The sequence below is a fragment of the Panthera pardus genome, unplaced genomic scaffold (genome assembly GCF_024362965.1).
Source record: "Panthera pardus isolate Hobbes unplaced genomic scaffold, ASM2436296v1 HiC_scaffold_26, whole genome shotgun sequence".
In the NCBI taxonomy this organism is placed as follows: Eukaryota; Metazoa; Chordata; class Mammalia; order Carnivora; family Felidae; genus Panthera; species Panthera pardus.
Genome location: NW_026526832.1, coordinates 21,352,800 through 21,377,015, shown reverse-complemented (window position 1 = coordinate 21,377,015; position 24,216 = coordinate 21,352,800). Strand labels below are relative to the sequence as shown.

The 24,216-nt window shown below is 40.9% G+C and overlaps 1 protein-coding gene across 4 annotated transcripts in view; it reads right to left on the bottom strand.

The window, feature by feature from the left end:
* DNAJC27 (DnaJ heat shock protein family (Hsp40) member C27) overlaps positions 1-23,869 on the bottom strand; it is a 30,636-nt gene extending 6,767 nt beyond the window's left edge. For 3 of the 4 annotated variants that reach the window (XM_019450325.2, XM_019450338.2, XM_019450345.2), the window contains exons 1-5: positions 23,594-23,869; positions 18,098-18,180; positions 13,971-14,040; positions 711-875; positions 78-200 (exon numbers count right to left, since the gene is read on the bottom strand). In XM_019450325.2, the coding sequence (XP_019305870.1) occupies positions 78-200; positions 711-875; positions 13,971-14,040; positions 18,098-18,180; positions 23,594-23,680 (528 nt within the window). In that variant the 5' untranslated portion in view covers positions 23,681-23,869. The remainder of the gene's footprint in view (positions 1-77; positions 201-710; positions 876-13,970; positions 14,041-18,097; positions 18,181-23,593) is intronic. The other variant, XM_019450330.2, reaches the window with a different exon arrangement.
* Between the last annotated feature and the right edge of the window lie 347 nt (positions 23,870-24,216).

The following is a 24,216-nucleotide window of genomic DNA, read 5'->3' as shown; positions in this document are numbered from 1 at the left end:
TACATTTTTGTTTCTCATAATTTAAACTAAAATTGGGCATGGTCAGCCTTGATACAAACAAAACAATGCTAGTTTACCTGGAACATTTCATTGATTCCTTCTCCGGTTTGTGCTGAAGTTTCAAAGTACAAGAACCCTTTGCTTTCGGCCCAGAGACGCCCTTCGCTTTCATCTACACAGCGGTGCTTGGTACAGTCAATCTGAAATAGGAAGTTGGAGGACACAGAGAAGACCCCAAACATGACCCACTAAAACAGGCCCAGTGAGGTCTTCATCAATTCTTTCTTGAAGCAAAAACCACTCCTAAAGGAACCCCCAGCACTAGTATATGCAATTATACGGACCACAAGGGACAAAAAAAATTGCTAATATTGAACACAGACTGATATTCTGTGGCAAAATGGCAAGTGCCTGTCCCACACTTCCCCCTATATCCTTTGAGAAAACTCTTCCTACTCAGAGGGTCTACCTATCCTGCTCAGTCACCAATACCCTTCCCCAAGTATGGCACCAGAAGAAAATGGATAAATATCCTGGTACACCAGAGTTTGTGGTTTTATTCTTTATGTCTTAGGGATATAGGTTTTGAAAAGATGTTGATTCCTATATCATAGAATAAGGACTTCTTTTCATTTCTTCCCCCAAACTCAGAGCTGCACTCCTCCCATAATGAATTCAGAAGGTTGAGCAAACATTTCCAAAACAGTTACCTTGTTGGCACACACTGCAAATACAATATTTTCCATGTTTCCATGAGGTCCAAGGTCTTGTTTCATCTCTGCCAGCCAAGCATCAAGGGCATCAAAGGAGTCCTTCTGCCCAACATCATAGACCAGTATTACACCCTGTGTATCCTTGTAAAACTCATTACGAACCTTCACATAAAAGAACAGGTGCACAAATTGTAGGTTTTGTGATTTTATAAGAATATATCTCACAGTCATGAATGTAACAAAGTGTGTTCTTTGGTGTAGTCATAGTATTTGCTATTATATCTCAATATCTACTGGTCTTTAAGGGACTTTTTAGAAAATCAAAATAACGTGATAAAAAAAACAGCCTAGTACAAGCCTAGTTTTCATCTTGTGATGAAAACAACAGCCTCCTGCCCCACCCTCCTCACCTTGAGTTCCATTCCCTGGAGGCAATCTTTTCTATTTTCTTTTATTTATTTAAAAAAATTTTTTATGTTTATTTTATTTTGAGGGGGGAGGGGCAGAGAGAGACAGAGACACAGAATCTGAAGCAGGCTCCAGGCTCTGAGCTGTCAGCACAGAGGCCGACATGGGGCTCAGTCTCACAAACCACAAGATCATGACCTGAGCCAAAGTTGGACGCTTAACCGACTGAGCCACCCAGGCACCCCAAGGCAAATTTTTTTAGTGTTTATTTATTTTTGAGAGACAGAGAGAGACAAAGCATGAGCACGGGAGGGGCAGAGAGAGAGGGAGACACAGAATCCAAAGCAGGCTCCAGGCTCCAAGTTGTCAGCACAGAGCTGGACATGGGGCTCGAACCCACAGACCGTGAGTTCATGACCTGAGCCGAAGTCGGACGTTTAACTGACTGAGCCACCCAGGCGCCCTGAGGCAATCAATCTTTAATTCTTGTTAGTAGACCTTAAAATAACATAAATTCCATAGAGTGAAGCTCTTCTTAGGAAGAACCGGAAAGTGAGTGAACAATGAAGAACTTAAGGCAAAAATGACATAAGCGTCAGCAATAGGCACAGACCTCTATATATCACATCCCAAAGCTGGCTCCCCCAGAACATCAGGCAGAGCTTCCCCATGACTCTTGGGTCTGCACACCAACTTTAGAACTCTGAACTCAGAGCCTCAGTGTGATGTAATGGGAAAGAGCACAGGCTCTGGAGTCAGATCTGGGTTCACACTTACTTACTAGTTGTGTGATCTTGGGCAAGTCACTTAACCTCTCTGCATCTCAGTTATCTCATCTGTAAAATGGGGACAATGCCACTTACTTCACAGGGTTATTATGAGGATTAAATGAGATACTGAAGGCAAATCACCTAAATGGTGCCTGGAAAACAGTGTGTATAAGCACCTTCCTCCTTCCTTCCTCACATTCATTCTGATTGTCCTCCTTTGATATTTTTTATTAGAAACGGTGTCTCGCTTCTGGGGCATGTACGTAACTCTAGGAAGAGGCAGCACGAAGTACAGGACACACTGACGTGGCAGAGGCAATGACAGATGGGGTGGGTGAGGAACGACACTGACAGATTGGGGGTTTCAGCCAAAATTCCAGTAAGAACCTTGACAGAGGCCACGCATTACCCACCTTCTCATGGAATTCCAGTATATACGCACTCACGCTGGATATGCGGTAAGAAATGAAGACATCTTACACGCATCAGGCATGAAGTTTAGGTTTCTGAGTATAGATAGACACCTGAACCAAGACTGCCTACGCCTACTAATTTGCAGAAACAGAAGAAGCTATCCTCTACAATTAAGACCAACAAAACCATAAAGCATGTAAAGTGATGAACGGCAAGAGTCTTCTCCCCAGTCCTCATGGTCCTCAGCCCGCCCGCAGTAGTGAAAACGGGCCTCTCCCTTCTTTCCTGAAACTCATGTTGCCTTGGCTCCCAAACACCACCTTCTCCAGGTTCTTGACTGGTCTTTTACCAACTCCTCCTCTCTCCATTGCTCCCGCTCCAGCCTGCCACCATCCTTCCCCAAATCCTGTCCCGGGCCCTCAGACTTTCTTCTTCCATCCTTCCTCCCAACTCAGCAACACCAGCCACCTGCACAGTTTCAACTGTGAGATCCTGCAAGGTGAGCCTTTTCATCTGTTCTCACAGACCTGCATTTCCAGTTAGCTCTAGACTCTTCCTGCTGAATGTCCTGCCAGAATCTCAAATTCAATGTGTACAACAGAAAAGCCTCCATCTTACTCCTTCCCAATCTCTTCCTTCCCTTGAACTTCTAGTCATAATAGGGGCACACCATTCTCTGAGTCACGTGGATTGAAAGCCTAGCGTTAACCTTTGCTGCTTTCTTCTGCCTTTTTGCACATCAGGGACAAACAATCCTGTAGAAGCTTCCTCTGCCATATTTCCTGCACCTGTCACTTCCTTTCCATTTCCACTTGCCAACATTACACTATCTCTTGACTACCAGTCCAAGAATTTTCTAAGTAATCTCCCCAGCAACATTATACATACTGTGTATTTATCTTTTGAGAGCCCTGGTTCAAAAATTCTTTAGTGTTTCCCTACTGCCAACCTCCTAAAGTTCAAATTCTTTTCATTGACGTTAAAAGTTTCTGATCAGTCCTCCACCAACTTTCCAGTCCTACCCTCCTCCTACCCACTGCACTTCAAACTGGATAATCTCTCTTTCCCCAAACCTAATTCCACCTGGAAACAGACACCTCTTTACCTTCAATCTTTCAAGTTTAGCTATAACACCGTATCTTTCATGTAGTTTTTCTCTGCCCCGTGCCTCATCATCTAACCTCCTACCCCTGCCAAACAGAATCTAACTTCTTCATCCCTGAAACACCACAGGCTCTGTGCTTCCAGTAGCGCTCGTTATCACTTCCTGTCTAGTTTTATAGTTGGTAGCATATACAGCTGCCTTCCCCACTAGACTGTAAGAATGTGAAGGCATGCATCCTGATACGTCCATCTTTGTGTCGCCAACAGGGCCTAGCAGGTGAAAGTATTTGAGACATTTTAAATCAAGAATAGCTGAATGTCAGGGGGTGCCTCGGTGGCTCAGTCGGTTGAGTGTCCAACTTCAGCTCAGGTCATGATCTCACAGTTCATGAGTTCAAGCCCCGCGTCGGGCTCTGCGCTGACAGCTCAGAGCCTAGAGCCTGCTTCAGATTCTGTGTCTCCCTCTCTCTGCCCCTTCCCCACTCATGCTCTGTCTCTCTCTGTCTCTCAAAAATGAATAAACATTAAAAAAAAATAAAAAAGAATAGCTGAACGTCAGGAATGAAAGTAGAGGCCAAAGGGGAAAGGAACGAATTCCAAGATGCAAATGATGTTATCCAGAGGGAGAATTGTGTGTAAACAGAGACTTAGGCAAGCCTCACGGATTTCTCTTTCAACTGACTCAAGTTCAAGTCTGGGCTCAGCAGCTAGTTACCTCTGTAATCTTGAGTAAGTGGCTTTATGACCTCAAGCTTTCGCTTCCTCATCTGTAAAAACGAAAAGGTCAAAGTCGATGCCTCAATGGTCCCCTACAGTTCTATTATTCTCATCTCCCAAAACAGCTTTCTAATATTAGTCCTGGAAGTCTTGCTGCATCCAAAGTTTAATTAAATAGGATGCTAAGGGAATCGGGATTATTTCTTAAAGCAAAGATGGCAAACTTTCCAGCTTATAGGTCAGAGAAAGCTGCTAGTTTAATATCACTTGGGCCTCAAGAGGTTTCTATAGACCATGTAACTCCTACCAACAAGCCCCAGAATATAGTTGTGTACATCAGTGGAAGCAGGACTGCTGGTAAGATACAGGCCCGCCATTCCCTCACAATCCTCTCTGACATTTCCTTGGAGAGTGCTGTCTCACACTCTAAGCGACTGTCCTTTCTCAGCAGACCCTTTGGGTAAACCTGTCTGGAGGACAGATGACAACAGAAGCTTCAATGGAGGACAGGCCTCAAGGACTGGGGGAAGTCAGGGATCATGAGAATGGCTATGGGTGCTTCAAAACCAGGTGTGTGCTGAGCAAAAGTATACTTTGGGCAGCTTGGGACTTAGGAAGAAGACGGCTTCGGTCTTGTCAAAAAGGAGGGTTTGAGCTGCAGCCAGCCAACTATTTGACAAAAAAGGAGAAATCAAAGCTATTCAGAGAAAAGGTACTTCAGAAGTGGTGATTTCAAGGAGCTTCTATTAATTATGCTTCTATCTTTTTTAAGCTGCTGAAAAAAAGCTATTATAATTTCAGGTTGCATTGACGGAAGTCTGGTGTCTAATGGTAGGAAGTAAAGGAACACTCCGTGTTTTTCATTAGACAATCTGGAATGTTATGTTCGGTCCCCAGCTCCCTATCAACTAACTAGAAATTACCCACAAAGGATGCTGATAGGCCCAGCTGGGGCAGGACTAGAAAATATTTTACCTGAAAAAGACCAGATTAACAAATATTAGAAAGCACAGACTCAGTATGTTGCTCCAAAAACAAGGCCAGAATTAATACTGAACGTCAAAGGAAGGCAGCCTTCATAAGGGAGCCGTTAATCTAGAGTTTTTAACTCTATAAAGGATGAACTTGTGAAGCAGTGCGACCCCATCATTAGAGACATTCATTCTCGAAACTATTCAGTCTGTACCACTCAAAACTATCCCGTGTACCATCCCTGGATTCCCACCAATCTACGTAATCCTTACTTATCCATCAATGCTCAATATAAACATTGTTTCCTTCAACAAGACTTCCTGTCCTCCCAGATAAGCTAGGGCTGGATATTAAATGCTCCTAAGCAATCGGTCATTTGTGCAACATGTTGTGCTCTGACATATTTATGTTCCATGTGGACAGGGGCTATGTATTACCAGTGGCCAACACAGAAACTGGCATATTGGTATGAGGTGAATGAATGATGGCCATTGATCAGGAATGCTACAGAAAGAAATCCTACAATGGGCAGAAAGAAGCTGGACCACATTAATTCTCAGACATTTTCTAACTCTCCATTTTTATGACTTTGAAGAAATCTAAGATTTATTCTAGCATTTCCAGTAATTAGAATCTGTGTCAAGTTTGTGGTAATCTAGAACTTCTGTTCTTTTTTCACTGACAGTACTCTATACTTGTAAAGTATAAGCCTCCACATTTAAAAAGATTTCATTTTAGGGGCACCTGGGTGGCTCAGTCGGTTGAGCATCTGATTCTTGGTTTTGGCTCAGGTCATGATCTCATAGTTCGTGGGTTCGAGCCCCGTGTTGGGCTCTCTACTGTCAGCATGGAGCCTGCTTTGTTTGGATCCTCTGCCCCCCTCTCTCTCTGGCCCTCTCCTGCTTGCACTCTCTCTCTCTCTCTCTCTCTCTCTCAAAACTAAATAAACATTAAAAAAATAATTCATTTTACCTATATATTTGGGTATATTCACAAGATGGAAGATTTTACAGGCATTACATTATTATTTTTTTTTCCAGGAAGATAGAGTAGATATACTTTTCCCTATTCTTCCTGCTAAGTACAGGTAAAAAACCCCGAGTGTTATATATAAAACCTATATAAGAAGACATTGGAAGGTAGAGAGAAGAAAGCAGATAAGCTAGGGACCTCGAGGCCCAACGAATGACACAGTGGTAAGTTTCCCGGATTTTCTTTTGCCTCATATATCTAAGATATGTCACTGAAGAAGTACAACTTAGAAATGTCAATGGGTACAGACAAATAAAAGCCCAACAAAAGCCTGTTCTCTGTAGTCAAAGGGGCAGATTTCTCATCAGAATCCATGGAGGCCAAAGGAAAGAAGTACACTATTTTTCAAGTGCTGAAAAAAAAAAAAAAAAGAAATATCAACGCAGAACCCTATAACAAGAAAAAATATTCTTCAGGCACAAATGGGAAATTGAGACAATCTCAATCAAAGAAAACTAGGAGAGAATCTGTTGTCAGTAGACTTATGCTAAGAGAATGGCTAAAGGAAGTTCTTTAAATAGAAAGGAAATGATGAAGAAGGAGTATGGAATACAGCGAAGGGTGAAAGATCAGAGTAAACAAAAATATGAGTGAATATAACAGGCTTTCTTTCCTTCTTTCTTGAGTTTTCTAAATTATGTGTGACAGTTAAGCAAAGATTAAACACTGTCTCATGCAGTTCTAAAGGTATATAGAGAAAATTTTAAGACAATCATAAATGGGGGAAGATAAAGAGATGCAAAGGGAGGAAAAGTTTCTACAATTCCACTCAAACTGTTAAAATGATGATATCAGAAGACTGTGATAATTTAAATAGTGTTATAACTAGACCACCCACTAATGCGGCCATTCAGAGAGATTTATTCAAAAACATTATGGAGGAGTTTGAGAAGATGGCAGTGTAGGAGGACACTGGGCTCACCTCGTCCTGCTGATCACTTAGATTCCACCCACACCTGCCTAAATAACCCAGAAAACCGCCAGAAGACTAGCAAAACAGACTCTCCGGAGCCAAGCATAAACAAGAGGCCCAAGGAAGAGGGTAGGAAGGGCGGAGAGGCGGTACGCACTACACGGACGTGGCGGGAGGGAGCCGGGGCGGTGGAGGGCCAGCCCACCCGGCAGGGCAGAGCCCCCGAGTCTGACTTGCAAAAGCGGAGGGGCCGGACTGCGTGAGTTCTGACAGCCAGCGGGACTTAACATCTGGAATGTTAAAAGTCAACAGCTCTGCTCGGAGAGCGGGAGGGCGAGAGGACACCAGGAGGGAGAGGTGTTGAGCCCTGGAAGACAGAGCTCAGCTCAGCGGGGAACAAAGGCGCTGGCCAGCACCATCTCCCTCTCCCATCCCCCAGCCGAAACCCCAAAGGGAACAGTTCCCGTCATCAAACTTGCTTGCACCGCGCAAACACCCAACACTGTGCTTCTGTGGATCCATCCCTCTGACAGGTGAGCCTCCCTCCTGGTGCTGCAGGGCCCCTCCCGCAGGGGACCACCAATGGCAAAGCGATCTGAGCCTGCCCCTCCTGCCCCTGTGCACCTTGCGGATCCACCCCGGCTAATACGCCAGATCCCATCAAAGCAGCACTACAAGCCTGGCAGTGTGCAAGTAGCCCAGACAGGGGCCACACAATTCCACAGTGAATCCTGCCCCTGGGAGAGGGGAAGACAAGGTACACACCAGTCTGGCTGTGGCCCCAGCAGTGGGTTGGGGACAGACATCAGGTCCGACCGCGGCCCCACCCACCAATACGAGTTACTCCAGACAGCACAGGGGAAGTGCCCTGCAGTGCCACATCACCCCAGGGACTATCCAAAATGACAAAACGTAAGAATTCTCCTCAAAAGAAACTCCAGGAAGTAGAGACAGCTAACGAATTGATCAAAAACGATTTAAGCAATATAACGGAACAGGAATTTAGAATGATAGTCATAAAATTAATTGCTGGGTTTGAAAAAAGTATAGAGGACAGCAGAGAATCTATTGCTACAGAGATCAGGGGACTAAGAAATAGTCATGAGGAGCTAAAAAAAGCTATAAATGAGGTGCAAAATAAAATGGAGGCGACCACAGCTTGGATTGAAGAGGCAGAGGAGAGAATAGGTGAATTAGAAGATAAAATTATGGAAAAAGAGGAAGCTGAGAAAAAGAGAGATAAAAAAATCCGGGACTATGAGGGGAGAATTAGAGAACTAAGTGATGCAATCAAACGCAACAATATCCGTATAATAGGAATCATAGCTGAGAACTTCCCTGATCTGGGGAAGGAAAAAGCCATTGAAATCCAAGAGGCACAGAGAACTCCCTTCAGACGTAACTTGAATTGTAACATATCATAGTGAAACTGGCAAAATACAAGGATAAAGAGAAAATTCTGAAAGCAGCTAGGGATAAACATGCTCTAACATATAAAGGGAGACTGATAAGACTAGTGACAGACCTATCTACTGAAACTTGGCAGGCCAGAAAGGAATGGCAGGAAATCTTCAATGTGATGAACAGAAAACTATGCAGCAGAGAATCCTTTATCCAGCAAGTCTGTCATTCAGAATAGAAGGAGAGATAAAGGTCTTCCCAAACAAACAAAAACTGAAGGAATTCATCACCACTAAACCAGCCCTACAAGAGATCCTAAGGGGGATTCTGTAAGTGAAATGTTGCAAGGACCACAAAGTACCAGAGACATCACTATAAGCATGAAACCTACAGACATCACAATACTCTAAACCCATATCTTTCTATAACACTGAATGTAAATGGACTAAATGCGCCAACCAAAAGACACAGGGTATCAGAATGGATAAAAAAACAAGGCCCATCTATTTGCTGTCTACAAGAGACTCATTTTAGACCTGAGGACACTTTCAGATTGAAAGTGAGGGGATGGAGAACTATCTATCATGCTACTGGAAGTCAAAAGAAAGCTGGAGTAGCCATACTTATATCAGACAAACTAGACTTTAAATTAAAGGCTGTAACAAGAGATGAAGAAGGGCATTATATAATAATTACAGGGTCTATCCATCAGGAAGAGCTAACAATTATAAATGTCTATGCGCCGAATACGGGAGCCCCCAAATATATAAAGCAATTAATCACAAACATAAGCAACCTCATTGATAAGAATGTGGTAATTGCAGGGGACTTTAATACTTCACTTACAGTAATGGATAGATCATCTAGACACAGGATCAATAAATTAACAAGGGCCCTGAATGATACATTGGAACAGATGGACTTGACAGATATATTTAGAACTCTGCATCGCAAAGCAACAGAATATACTTTCTTCTCGAGTAACATGGAACATTCTCCAAGATTGATCACATACTGGGTCACAAAATAGCCCTTCATAAGTATAAAAGAATTGAGATCATACCATGCACACTTTCAGACCACAACGCTATGAAGCTTGAAATCAACCACAGGAAAAAGTCTGGAAAACCTCCAAAAGCATGGAGGTTAAAGAACACCCTACTAAAGAATGAATGGGTCAACCAGGCAATCAGAGAAGAAATTAAAAAATATATGGAAACAAATGAAAATGAAAACACCATAATCCAAACACTCTGGCATGCAGTGAAGTCAGTCCTGAGAGGAAAATACATTGCAATCCAGGCCTATCTCAAGAAACAAGAAAAATCCCAAATACAAAATCTAACAGCACACCTAAAGGAAATAGAAGCAGAACAGCCAAGATACCCCAAACCCAGCAGCAGAAGAGAAATAATAAAGATCAGAGCAGAAATAAACAATATAGAATCTAAAAAAACTGTAGAGCAGATCAACGAAATCAAGAGTTGGTTTTTTGAAAAAATAAACAAAATTGACAAACCTCTAGCCAGGCTTCTCAAGAAGAAAAGGGAGATGACCCAAATAGATAAAATCATGAATGAAAATGGAATTATTACAACCAATCCCTCAGCAATACAAGCAATTATCAGGGAATACTATGAAAAATTATTTGCCAACAAACTGGACAGCCTGGAAGAAATGGACAAATTCCTAAGCACCCACACACTTCCAAAACTCAAACAGGAAGAAATAGAAAACTTGAAAAGACCTATAACCAGTGAAGAAATTGAATCAGTTATCAAAAATCTCCCAACAAATAAGAGTCCACGACCAGATGGCTTCCCAGGGGAATTCTACCAGACATTTAAAGCAGAGATAATACCTATCCTTCTCAAGCTGTTCCAAAAAATAGAAAGGGAAGGAAAACTTCCAGACTCATTCTATGAAGCCAGCATTACTTTGATTCCTAAAGCAGACAGAGACCCAGCAAAAAAAAGAGAACTATAGGCCAATATCCCTGATGAATATGGATGCAAAAATTCTCAACAAGATACTAGCAAGTCAAATTCAACAGCATATAAAAAGAATTATTCACCATGATCAAGTGGGATTCATTCCTGGGATGCAGGGCTGGTTCAACATTCGCAAATCAATCAATGTGATACATCACATCAATAAAAGAAAAGATAAGAACCATATGATCCTGTCAATTGATGCAGAAAAAGCATTTGACAAAATTCAGCATCCTTTCTTAATAAAGACCCTCGAGAAGGTCGGGATAGAGGGAACATACTTAAACATCATAAAAGCCATTTATGAAAAGCCCACAGCTAATATCATCCTCAATGGGGGAAAAACTGAGAGCTTTCCCCCTGAGATCAGGAACACGACAGGTCCACTCTCACCACTGATGTTTAACATAGTGTTGGAAGTGCTAGCATCAGCAATCAGACAACAAAAGGAAATCAAAGGCATCAAAATTGGCAAAGATGAAGTCAAGCTTTCGCTTTTTGCAGATGACATGATATTATACATGGAAAACCTGACGGATTCCACCAAAAGTCTGCTAGAACTGATACATGAATTCAGCAAAGTCTCAAGATACAAAATCAACGTATAGAAATCAGTTGCATTCTTACACACTAATAATGAAGCAACAGAAAGACAAATAAAGAAACTGATCCCATTCACAATTGCACCAAGAAGCATAAAATACCTAGGAATAAATCTAACCAAAGATGTAAAAGATCTGTATGCTGAAAACTATAGAAAGTTTATGAAGGAAATTGAAGACCTATGGGACCTCATGAAGATAAAAAGCTTCTGCACTGCAAAGGAAACAATCAACAAAACTAAAAGGCAACCAACAGAATGGGAAAAGATATTTGCAAATGACATATCAGACAAAAGGCTAGTATCCAAAATCTATAAAGAGCTCACCAAACCCCACACCCGAAAAACAAATAATCCAGTGAAGAAATGGGCAGAAAACATGAATAGACACTTCTCTAAAGAAGACATCCGGATGGCCAACATGCACATGAAAAGATGCTCAACATCGCTCCTCATCAGGGAAATACAAATCAAAACCACACTCAGATACCACCTCACGCCAGTCAGAGTGGCCAAAATGAACAAATCAGGAGACTATAGATGCTGGCGAGGATGTGGAGAAACGGGAACCCTCATGCACTGTTGGTGGGAATGCAAACTGGTGCAGCCGCTCTGGAAAATAGTGTGGAGGTTCCTCAAAAAATTAAAAATAGATCTACCCTAGGACCCAGCAATAGCACTGCTAGGAATTTACCCAAGGGATACAGGAGTGCTGATGCATAGGGGCACTTGTACCCCAATGTTTATAGCAGCACTTTCAACAATAGCCAAATTATGTAAAGAGCCTAAATGTCCATCAACTGATGAATGGATAAAGAAATTGTGGTTTATATACACAATGGAATACTACGTGGCAATAAGAAAGAATGAAATATAGCCTTTTGTAGCAATGTGGATGGAACTGGAGAATGTTATGCTAAGTGAAATAAGTCATACAGAGAAAGATGGATACCATATGTGTTCACTCTTATGTGGATCCTGAGAAACTTAACAGAAGACCATGGGGGAAGGGAAGGGGAAAAAAAAAGGTTAGAGAGGGAGGGAGCCAAAACATAAGAGACTCTTAAAAACTGAGAACAAACTGAGGGTTGATGGGGGGGTGGGAGGAGGGGAGGGTGGGTGATGGGTATTGAGGAGGACACCTTTTGGGATGAGCACTGGGCGTTGTATGGAAACCAATTTGACAATAAGTTTCATATTAAATAAATAAACAAATAAATAATAAAATAAAATCCAATTTAATTACTTTCAGAAAAAAAAAAAAACCACTATGGACAAATCGAATGGAATTCAAAAAGTGTTCGACTAACCCATAGATGGCAGGGAACAGAAAACAGAGAACTGGAAAACAGAACAAACAGAAAATGAAAAATAAATGGCAGACTTGTACCCTAATATATTCATAATTACATTAAATGTAAGTGGTCTAAAGATTTCAATTAAAGGATAGAAATTGGCATAATAGATTGAAAAACATGACCCATGTCTACAAGACAGTTACTTCAAATACAATGATATAAGCAGACTGAAAGTAAAAAGATAGAAAAGGATATATCATGCAAACATTAAAGGAAAGCAAAAATTGGCTATATTAATATCAGATAAAGTAGACATCAGAGCAAAAATGATTACAGAGACAGAGGGGGCATTATATAAAAATAAAACTATATAATGAAGACATAGCAATCATAAATATGTATGTACCAAATAACAGAGTTGCAACACATATAAAGCAAATACGAAAGAAGTGAAACAGACAAGTCCACAGTTATAGTTGGAGACTTTAATACCCCTCTCTCAGTAATCGATAGAACAACCAAACAAAAGATCAGCAAGAATATAAAAGAATTCAACAATACCACTGACCAACAAGACCTAATAAATATTTATAGAGCTCTCCATCCAACAATAGCAGAATACACATCTTTTCAAGTGCCCACAGAAGACCAAGATAGACCATACCCTGGGTCATGAAAAAAACCTCAACAAATTTAAAAGAAATCAAAATCATACAGTGTGTTCTCTGATCACAATGGACTCAAACCAGAAATTAATAACAGGAAGATAACCAAAAAATCTCTAACACTTGGAAACTAAACAACGCACTTCTAAATAACCCATAGTTCAAACAGAAAGTCTCAAGAGAAATTAAAAAAAAAAACACATTGAATGAATAAGATGAAATATTAATGAAATTGAAAATACAACATATCAAAATGTGTGGGACACAGCTAAGCAGTGCTGAGAGGGGAACTGATAGCACCAAACACACACATCAAAAATGCAGAAAGTCTCAAATCAATAATCTAAGCTCCCACATAAAGAACCCAGAATAAGAGCAAAAGAAACACAAAGCAAGTAGAAGGAAGGAAATAATAAATAGCAGAAGTGAAATGGCCCAAACTAGAAAAGAACAGAGAGCCTCTTCAGGGAAAATCAATAACCCAAGGAAGGAAAAACAAAAGAGAATGGCCATGAGATTCACTTTGAGACTACTCAGGACAAGAAGACAAAGTAAAGCAGGTGGGACTCTCTCCAGAGAGGTAACACATAAGGCTGCAGAGTGAACTGGAGAGCTCACTCTAGTACTGTGCTATGAAAGAAGTCGCATTGCTGAATTCTTAAGTCCAAGTATGAATATAATTGTCCTGTCACATTCTGGGCTAAGGTACAAAGTTAAAAGCAACAGTCCTTTGAAAGTTAAAACGTGTTTGAAACATTAGCAATGAACTTTCCTACCACAGTTTGAGGGAATGGAACAAAAGACCAATAGGTTTCTATGAAGTTTAGGCTCAGAAAGGAAGCCACGAACACCAGCTAAATTCACCTAATTTTATACGTGATTTGAATATTGGTCGTTTCAGGTAACTCAGGATCTTTCCCTGAATCCACTGACAATACTGGATGTTGGTTTTCTCAAAAAGGCTTTCTTACCTCATAGAAGAAAGGATGGCCAGCCATATCAAAGATGTTGACTTTGATTTCTCGGTCTCTGACTTGTACCCTGAAATGTTCAAATGGAAACAATTCCAAAGAAGGTTATGGTTTCTGCGTTCTCATTAATATCATTTATGCCATTTATACATTTCAAAAAGGTATGTGTATGAAATGTAAGAGGCTTTCTTAGTGCCTTTTCTTGATTTCAGATAATCTTTACAACAGAAGCCAGCAACTTGGCAGATCATCTCGCCTCCTTATTTTAAAAACACTGAACCCACTCTTATGTGGATCCTGAGAAACTTAACAGAAACCCATGGGGGAGGGGAAGGAAAAAAAAAAAAAAAAAAGAAGTCAGAGTGGGAGAGAGCCAAAGCATAAGAGACTCTTAAAAACTAAGAACAAACTGAGGGCTGATGCGGGGTGGGAGGGAGGGGAGGGTGGGTGATGGGTATTGAGGAGGGCACCTTTTGGGATGAGCACTGGGTGTTGTATGGAAACCAATTTGACAATAAATTTCATATTAAAAAATAATAATCAATAAAAAAATAAAAATAAAGACACTGAACCCACCTATAATAAACACCCTCATTTACTTTCAGCTTATCTCAAGATATTTCAGGCCATACCCTTTTACTAACAAATGGTGGCTTTTACTGTGAGACTAAGAAAACTGATTTGGGACAAGTAGGAGTAAGAGGAAGGAAAACAAAATATTTTCTTTCACTTGGCAAGACATCTTAATTACTACCAGCTATGCTTGCTTACCATGCAGAACAATAATTAAGGTGTATTTTATTAACGTCTGTGTGATCTTCTTGTGACCTTCATTGAGCAAGAGCTATAGTCAACTTGTTTTTCAAAAATTTTAAGGGTGCCCGTGTGGCTCAGTGGTTAAGCATCTGACTTTGGCTCAGGCCATGATCTCATGGTTCGTGAGTTTGAGCCCCACATCGAGTGAGCTAGAGCCCTGCTTCCCCATTCTCTCTCTGTCTGCCCCTCGTTGGATTCTCTCTCCCTCTCTTTCTGCCCCTCACTCACTTGCACCCTCTCTCTTTAAAAAAAAATTAAAATAGAGAAAAGAACAAAAGGGGAAAGAACAACCATTCATATTAGAATTAAATGCTGCCAACATCATATAGCATATTTGCCTCTTGTCCTTTTTATTTTTTTCAAGAAAAACCATTGTTGGAAAATAAATTAATGAAATATTGTAAGTATTTCAAACACTACAGAAATACAAAGATGAAAGTTCAAAATTTATCCCAAATCCTATCACCCAGCAAAAGCCTTCATCAATATAGATGAATGCCAAGGCAGCCTTCTTCTATACACAGACGTGACTGAGAAGCACAAGTGTTTTTATCAAAATGGGATTACACTATTTTAAAATAAAAAGTATAAAATTTACTTGTATTGAATTCAAAAAAAATTTAATGTTTATTTATTACTTTGTATTGAATGTAACAAAAGGAAAAAGAAACTGAGGTGAAGTAGAATTATTGAACTTTAAATATGTTTTCTTCATCACAAGAAGCATTTCCTAAAAGACCCCTCTAAGTTAAGAATAGGGATTATTAACAGTAAGTTAACAGGTTAGAATCATGTTTTTCAGTGACATGTTTCAGTTTAGACAGCACTGACATGACTCCCTCCTACAGAGTACAAGGACATCAGTACTTTCTCTCATCGGCCCTACACTACCTCTGGGTTTGTTTATTATTATTGTTCTCTTGTCCACGTTTATTACACCCACCTTCTGTTCTGAAACCATAATGTCTACAGGTGTTTTATATTACTTGTAGACTTACATCGAGCTAACCATTAATCATCTTATTCCTGAACTCTCTACCATATTTCATCAATAACCAAGATGCACATCTGTTTTCATTTTAACATCTGTGAAATCAGGACCCACCTTATAAAAGAGAATGTGAGAACAGCAAAACAACACAAAACAACAGAGTCTGAGAGCCTTTGGAGAAGACCTGGTATAACAATGTATATTAGAAAATTTGGCCTTAAAGAGATAGCAGCTGAGAATGGATAAAGTCAGGAATGCACAAATGTATTCACACTGAAACTCAAAGAAGTTATTTTTATTCAGATGCCAGACAGAGGAAATTAACCTGAAGAAAAATGGTAATTCGCTACCTCAAGGTCTTGCTTTCCTAGGTTGTGGCCTGCAGACCACCTGCATCATTATTATGAGAGGCTGTTAAAAATGCAGATTCCTGTGCCCTCCTCACACCCAGCCAACCAGAATCTTGGTGGGCCCTAAGAATCTGCATTTTCACAAACTTTACAAGTAATTCTTCAATATGCTGGAATTTGAGCTTCACCATGTAGATAACAGGAGGGACGGAATGGGTACCTGTTATTTTGACTACCCACGAGTATATCCCTTTCCTCTCTCAGTTGTGGTTCAGATGAGTTCTGCTATGTTCTTAGTGATCCCACTCTGTTGGCCACAGCCAAATGAGCTGGGGAAAGGCACCTGTCCCCACCTGAACAATCAAAACTTTCCCTAGGATTTTTAAATTTGTATATTAGCTTTGGTCCCTCTCTGGAGGTAAAATTTACAATGTGAGTCTGAGATCTGCTGGCAGCCATGCAGAGGAAGCTAAAAGCTGGACAGAGACGTAGTAAATTATATAGCTATATTCTGTCCCTGGTTCCAGCCATCTCTAAGGCACAGCATCCTCATAACTGGATTATGTGAATTGATTAATATTCTTTATTATTGTTGTTGTTATTACCATTATTATTTTTTCCTTGACTTGATTTGAGTTAGGTTTCTGTCAGTTATATCCTCCTGATACACCATGGGACAAGCAGCTTTCCAAAAAAAATTTCAGCCAGAGATAGAATAGTCTGTTGAATGAACCACTACAGTTCTATGGAGTAATATGGTGATTCTCATTTCTTAGATGAATAAATTAACTACTTACATGAATTCAAAACAACACTGCCTTAAATAGGATATCCTGGCATATCACTGATGAAATCCTATGCCCTGAAGTATAGATAAACCTCACCGCTTTAGTCCACCTTCTTAAAAGCTGCCCTCACAGTCTAATCTTACAAACCCCCTCTTTAGATACATCTATCTCACCTAGTAGAGTTTTTGAGTATCTACTACATGCAAGCACTGTGCCAGGCACCTGGAAATGACTTATTCTAATAGCTCCTTCTTCATGGGGCTTAGCAGGAGACATGAAACACATATAAATAATAATGACATGTGGCAATTTAAAATAAGTACCATAAATAGCATACAGAAGTTTATTATTTCTGTCATTTGCAACTAAAGAGTCCTAACTGATAAAGAAGGTATTCCAAGGCCTTACGGGAACAGGAGCATTTTAACACGTCAAAGAGTCTGATGGAGGGATGAGGGGAAAGGATATTTCAGGTGGACAGAATGAATGAATAACTGCACTGAGCTAGGGAAATACAAGGGCAGCAGTGCAGTGTGGATGGAGGGTAAAGTGTGTAAAGGAAGGGAATAAGAGAGGAGGGGGCAGGTTAGGGCAGAACGGTGAGCACCTGAGATTTCCCCTTCAGGGAGTGTGCAGTCTACCTTAACTCCACGCTTTGGTGGTATTATTTCCTGCTAATGTAAGCCTATCTCCTCAGGCTCAACCCACCCTTGATTCATCTCGAGATAAATCCCCACTTACTCCTAATTTTCCTTCTCCCAGATCATTTTTGCCAGATACCAATAGGTTATAAAGATCATAAACCAATAAAGGAAATCTTCTGATAGAAAATATTCGACATACTATTTAGACTTTGTGGAAAGAATACCTCAAAATGCTCTATAAACACACCTGCTAATAGGACGTGTTTATATAGAAACATGTTTCCTAAAAAGATACATCTGCTAGGTAGGCTTTTTGTTGACTTCGTCATTGTTGTAGACCCTATACCTATCCCTTGCGAAGGCAAGGCCTGGCAAAAAGAACATGCTCAGTGATGAACAATTGATATGATCACTACATATCCGTAAATGTCTCTTATTCCTATCTTTCCTTCTTCAGAATCTCTATTTCAAGATACATCATTTTAGAAAAATTCTCAAATCTATGTAATTTTCAAGCCCAAAGAAACAATGCACTTACTTTGTGACTCCATAGTCAATTCCAATTGTTGCAAGATATTTAGACACAAATCTTTTCTCACAGTAACGTTTTATGATACAGCTCTAAAAAACATAAAAATGCATTCTTTTAGTACATATACTCTGGAAACACACAAAATAAGCACAATCCTTCATTATGGCTTCTTCATTCACCACAATGGGAAAGAAAGCATTTTCAAACAACTGAAACAAATGCTAAAAGTGAGAATTTTAAAGAAAAATTAAATATTCGTCCCTTAAAACCAAATATGTTTTCAGTTTAGTTCTCAGTCCTTGAGCTCTTTTGTTTAGAAGACTTACTCTTATGCTTTCAATGCCACCAAAATGTCTATGTTTAGCCTTGACCTTCTCAAAAGCAGATCGACATCTTCAAATACTATGGCTAGTTTGTACTGAGGTGTCCTGCTGTTCCCTCAAATTCAACATGTCCAAAAATGAACTAATCTTATACATAAAAACAGTTCATCCTGCTGACATCCTGGTTCTGTCAATAACACCACCATTTTCCCAACCACGGAGGATCAGAATCTTAAAGCCATGCTTGATTCTGAGCCTTTCTAAATCTTTTAAATGTTTCTTGCCTCTTTCTCCTCATTCCAATTCCCATTGACACCACTTTGGTTTAGATCCTCATCATCTACTCCTAGGCAATTGTAGGAAATTTTTGTATTGGTCTTTCTGCCTTCCTTCCCTCCCAACCTCAGTCAATACTACACAGCACTGACATTACTTCACTTCCTTAACTCAAAACTCTTCAGTGGCTTCTCACTGCCAAGTTTGAAATCCAAATTCCTTTATCCTTTATTCAAGGTTCCCCATAATCTGGCCCTAATCTGTGTTCCTTGTCTAAACCTTTCTAATATATGCTTTCCATTTCTGCAAAACTCCCAGAGATCTGACTTCCTGACTTTCATCATTACTTTTTCCCTCTACTTGGAATGAGCTTTCTCCCTTCTTTACAAATCTTACTTATCTTTTAAGGCCCAGCCTACTGGAGCACCAGGTTGTAAGAGACCTTGCCTGCATCTGAACTCTTCTTGCACTTCACATACATGCTAATATAGACACACGTATTTTACACACACACACACACACACACACACACACACACACACACACACATCAGGCATACATTGCTTTGTATTGTCAATTATCATTTCACATGTGTATACTCCTCTTATCTCTTCAGCTAGAAAGTAAACTACTTGAGGACACACATCAGTATTTTACTTCTTTCTTTTGCTCAGTGCCAATGAAATTTGCTCGGTGCCAGTAATAACAACCCTTAGCACTCGTGAAACTTCTAATTTACTTGGGAGTGCTAGTAATGAAGTTTATTCTGCTCAAATCCTTCCCTGATGAACGTTAACCTAAATTAAACAGGACGGTCAATTTAAAAAGCAGTTAATAAGCTTATTGTGAACCGAAAGAAAAACTTCTTTGGAGTGACTACTGCTAACAGGCTACACTTTTAAAAGCATTTTACAGCTTGAGGGAAGCCTGGGTGGCTCAGTCGGTTGAGCGGCCGACTTCAGCTCAGGTCATGACCTCACTGAGGGTCTGTGAGTTCGAACCCCGCGTCGGACTCTGTGCTGACAGCTTGGAGCCTGCTTTGGATTCTGTGTCTCCCTCTCTCTGCCCCTCCCCTGCTCATGCTCTGTCTCTCTCTGTCAAAATAAATAAATATTTTTTAAAAAAAAATAAAAGCATTTTACAGCTTGAAAGCATTTCACAAATGTTTTCTCTCACAATAGCCTATGAAAATGAATATGGCCTTTTTCTAAATGATTCATGAATTAAGGGGCCTGGCAGTTCTTTAACTCCAGGACACTGTTTAAACACTAGTTCTAAGAGGTTAACGAGACACACATTTAAGTAATTGTATTAATAACCACTCCCTATAACACAAAGAGACAGGGTCCTTAAGATCATATAAACCAAGTAACATAGAATTTTTTGCTTTCACTATTTTTCTTAAATATATTTTTAGGCACTTTTGCAGAACAACTATCTGAGAAGAAATACTCAAAATATGAAAAAGAGGAATGGGGTGGGGCAGTACAAAGAGGAGGGAATCCGCCTTAACAGATATTAAAATATAGTCTGAAACCAATCAAGACAGTATGATATTGGCATAATAGACAAATAGACAAATAGGTCAGTAGAACACAAGAGACAGCCCAGAAATAGATCCCATTCAAAGAAGAAATTTAAAAGGTGACAGGGGTGATATTTCAAATCAAGGGGAGGTATGCCTGAGAGGTTCAGTTGGTAGAACATCCAACTCTCGATTTCGGCTCAGGTCACGGTCCCAGTGTCCTAGGATCAAGCCCCACATCCAGCCCCATGCTGAGTGTGGAGCCTGGTTGGGATTCTCTCTCTTTCCTTCTGCCCCTCTCCCCTACTTGTGTGTGCGGTCTCTCTCTCTCTCTCTCTCTCTGTCTCTCTCTCTCTCAAATAAAAAAATAAAGTCAAGGGAAAAAGAATGATTTATTTAGTAAAATGCCACTTGCACAAGTTGGGCCCTTAACTTCTCTAAATACAAAAATAAATTCAGATGAACTTGTGATTTCAATATTTAAAAATGAAACAAAAATTTCAGAAAAAATGTGCAACATATGTACAACCTTAAGGAAACATTTTCAACCAAGAAAGGAAATACAAGAACCACAAAGAAAGGACAGGCACACTTGAATGTATAGAAATAGTAATAATAATAGCAATTATATGGAGAAATATATGTAAAAATATTAAAAGGCAAATAACATACCCAGACAAATAGTCATTATTCATATGACCAGCAAAAAGTTATTATCTCTGATATCCCTGAACCAGAAAAATTGATAAGATACATCATCCAATAGAAAAATGGGTAGGGAGTATAAATTGGGCACTATCCAGAAGAGCAAATCCAAATATCCAGTAAGTATATGAAAAGGTGCTCACCTTCATCTGTAGTCCATGAAATGCAAATTAAAGTAATACTTCTCACTAACCAGACTGGGAGTCATTAAAAGAATGACGATACCTGTGTTGGCAGGACTACGGGAAATAGGGCAACTGCATACTGCTGGTACAATTTCTTGAAGAGCAATTGGCAATAGCTACTAAATAGCTACTCAGCATTCTACCCCTGGGAATCTGTCTATAGAAATTAGAGGACCAGTATTTAAGTGTGTGTGTTGTCAGCACAGAGTCCAACTCAGGGCTCAATCTCACAAACCGTGAGATCATGACCTGAGCCAAAATCAAGAGTTGGATACTTAACCGACTGAGCCACCCTTATGTTTTGAAGGAAAAAAAAAAACCCTATTGTTATTTTAACTAGAACTGAATTGTAGGTTATTTTAAAGAACTGACATCTCTAAAATGTCGAGTGATCCTAATTAAGGGAAAAGTACATCTTTCCATTTGCCTGAGTAATTTTATGTCCCTTTGTAGAGTTTGACATTTTTCTTCATATAGGTCTTACCTGTTTGTTCTTAAGTTTAAACCTAGGCACTTTATTTTGGCTGTTATTGTAAATTAAAATAGTTTTTCAATTCAACATTAAAACATATAATTTGATGGGGCGCCTGGGTGGCTCAGTCGGTTGAGCGTCAGACTTCGGCTCAGATCATGATCTCGCGGTCTGTGAGTTCGAGCCCCACATCGGGCTCTGTGCTGACAGCTCAGAGCCTGGAGCTTGTTTCAGATTCTGTGTCTCCCTCTCTCTCTGCCTGCTTGCTTGCTCTTTCTCTCTCACTCTCTCTCAAAAATAAAACATTAAAAAAGATTTTTTTTTAATTTTTTAATGTTTATTTTTGACAGAGAGAGAGAGAGACAGAGCATGAGGGGGGGAGGGGCAGAGAGAGAGGGAGACAGAATCTGAAGCAGGCTCCAGGCTCTGAGCTGTCAGCACAGAGCCCGATGCGGGGCTCGAACTCACAGACCGCGAGATCATGACCTGAGCTGAAGTCAGACGCTCAACTGACTGAGCCACCCAGGCGCCCCAAAAAAGATTTTAAAAAACATGTAATTTGATATAGGAAAGCTATTAATTTCTGTATATTAATTTTGCCTTATTGAATTTTCTTATTCTTTCTAAAAGCTTTTCAAGTTAATTTTCTTTGGGTTTCCAGATAAATAATCATATCATTAGCAAATAACAATAATTTTGCCTTCTCCTTTCCAGTTATTTTATACTTTATTTCTTTCTCTTGTCTAATCACATTGGCCAATAAATCTAGGGCAATGTTAAATAAATGTGATACTTGTCATTTTGGGGTATTTTTAATGTTGGACCATTTAGCATAGGAAAATTACAGAAATGATGCATGCTTACTTAGCCAGATTATTATTAAGCCTTTTAGAGGCTGTATTCTTTTGTTTTTAATGCCTGGCACATAGTTGATGTTCAACAAATGTTAACTTTACAGTGACTGCTATGTTAATACTTACATACATATATGCAAATACATAAATAGCACAGGATAATGCTAAATGGAAAGAAAAGGCACTAATAAACATTTACTGAACATCAACTATGTGTAGGGCACTGCCCTAAACACTTCCATTAATGGCTCTTTTGGGATATAGATCCTACTGGAGTTGATTTTGACAGCATACAATGATAGAGAACTGCAGTAGACTGTGAGGACCCAAGTTCTAATCTGGTCTCTGCCATTGATTTGATGACCTTGGGAAGTTCTTAACCAACAGCTTCCACTTACCCAGAAGGGGAGAGGAGACAATTTAGGTGAAGAGGAGGCAGTTTAAAATTCACTTGGGGGACAGCCTCGGGTCTCTTTCTCATCCTCCTTCCACCCCCCTCCATACACACACTAGGGGAGAGCTTTATACCCAGTACATCCAGAAGAAAGGCAGTGGAACTACGGCTTTGGAGAGAATGAATATAATGAAACCACCAGAAATAAAAACAAAACCAACACACAAAACAAAATAATGCAGGCTCCTTGACATCCACTGCACTTCCCCCGTGAAAAATGTCAGTATCAGCTACGCTCTTGCAATGTAGATTCTGGGCTCCCTATCTGCAGAGCAACATTTTACAAGCTCCAATCCTCACATGCACCCCAGTAAGTTCCCTCAGGCTCCCAAGCACTGCTGGGGTAACTAAACTTTTATTCTCTTAAGGACCTCTTAAGTCCTGGACAGGTCACCTAGAACGAAGATAGGCAGACGATCTTACATAAGGACCTAGGCCCCTTTAATCTTTTTGGGATACATTCAAGGGCTAGCGGCCATATGAGACACCTTCTTATGGAGAGTGACGTCGGTGGACGTGGGGGCAAACGAAAGGTCAAAAAGGTCACGAGAGTTTTCCTCACCCAGGCACATCCCCTAGGAGGAGACCTGGGCCTGCTCAGGGGCGGGGAGGAGGCTGGGCCCCGGGCTGTTGAGTGGCCGCCCTCCCAGCCAATCGGCAGGTCGTCCCGCCGCGCTGAGGTCCCGCCCCTCCCAGCGCGGTACTCACTTTTCCCACCTCAGCGTTGCCCATGGAGATGACTTTGATGCGCAGGGACTTGCTGGGCTCCTTCCGCTTCGGCATGTTAGCCTCCATTGCCCTCGCTCTCTCGGGGCCACCCGCCTCGGTATCTCCTTGTTCACCAGGCTGGCCCGTCCCTCAGGCCTCCTCGTCCAATGGCGGAACCGCTGCTATCGTCACCGCCCCAGCTCCGCGGCTCGCCATCCCCGCCGCTGCCTAGCAGCGGGCGCGGGCGGTTGGGAGCTCTGGGAACTGGGGGTGGGAGAAGAGAGTCTCGCGATGCTAGAAAGGGGCGGTGTGACGTCATCACCGGGCTCTAGAGGCGAGGTTTTGATTACCTGTTCCCAGGAGTCGCGCCCACGCGCGGCGCCGAGTCCCTCCGCAGGAAGTCAGGCTGGGTTTACCCTGAGAGCGCGGTTGGTTTTCAGGGGCGCCAGGACAGCGGCATCTGTTAACGTTTGCAGCCGAGTGGTAGAAATGTATTGGCAGTTTGGGGCAGATCCTCGGGCTTGGAGTATTGAGAATGGTGGGTCCAGGCCCAGTCCCGCTAAAAATTCGAAGTAGACCATAGGGGTGTTATTTTCTGAATTCTTCCGTCCCGTATAAGCCCG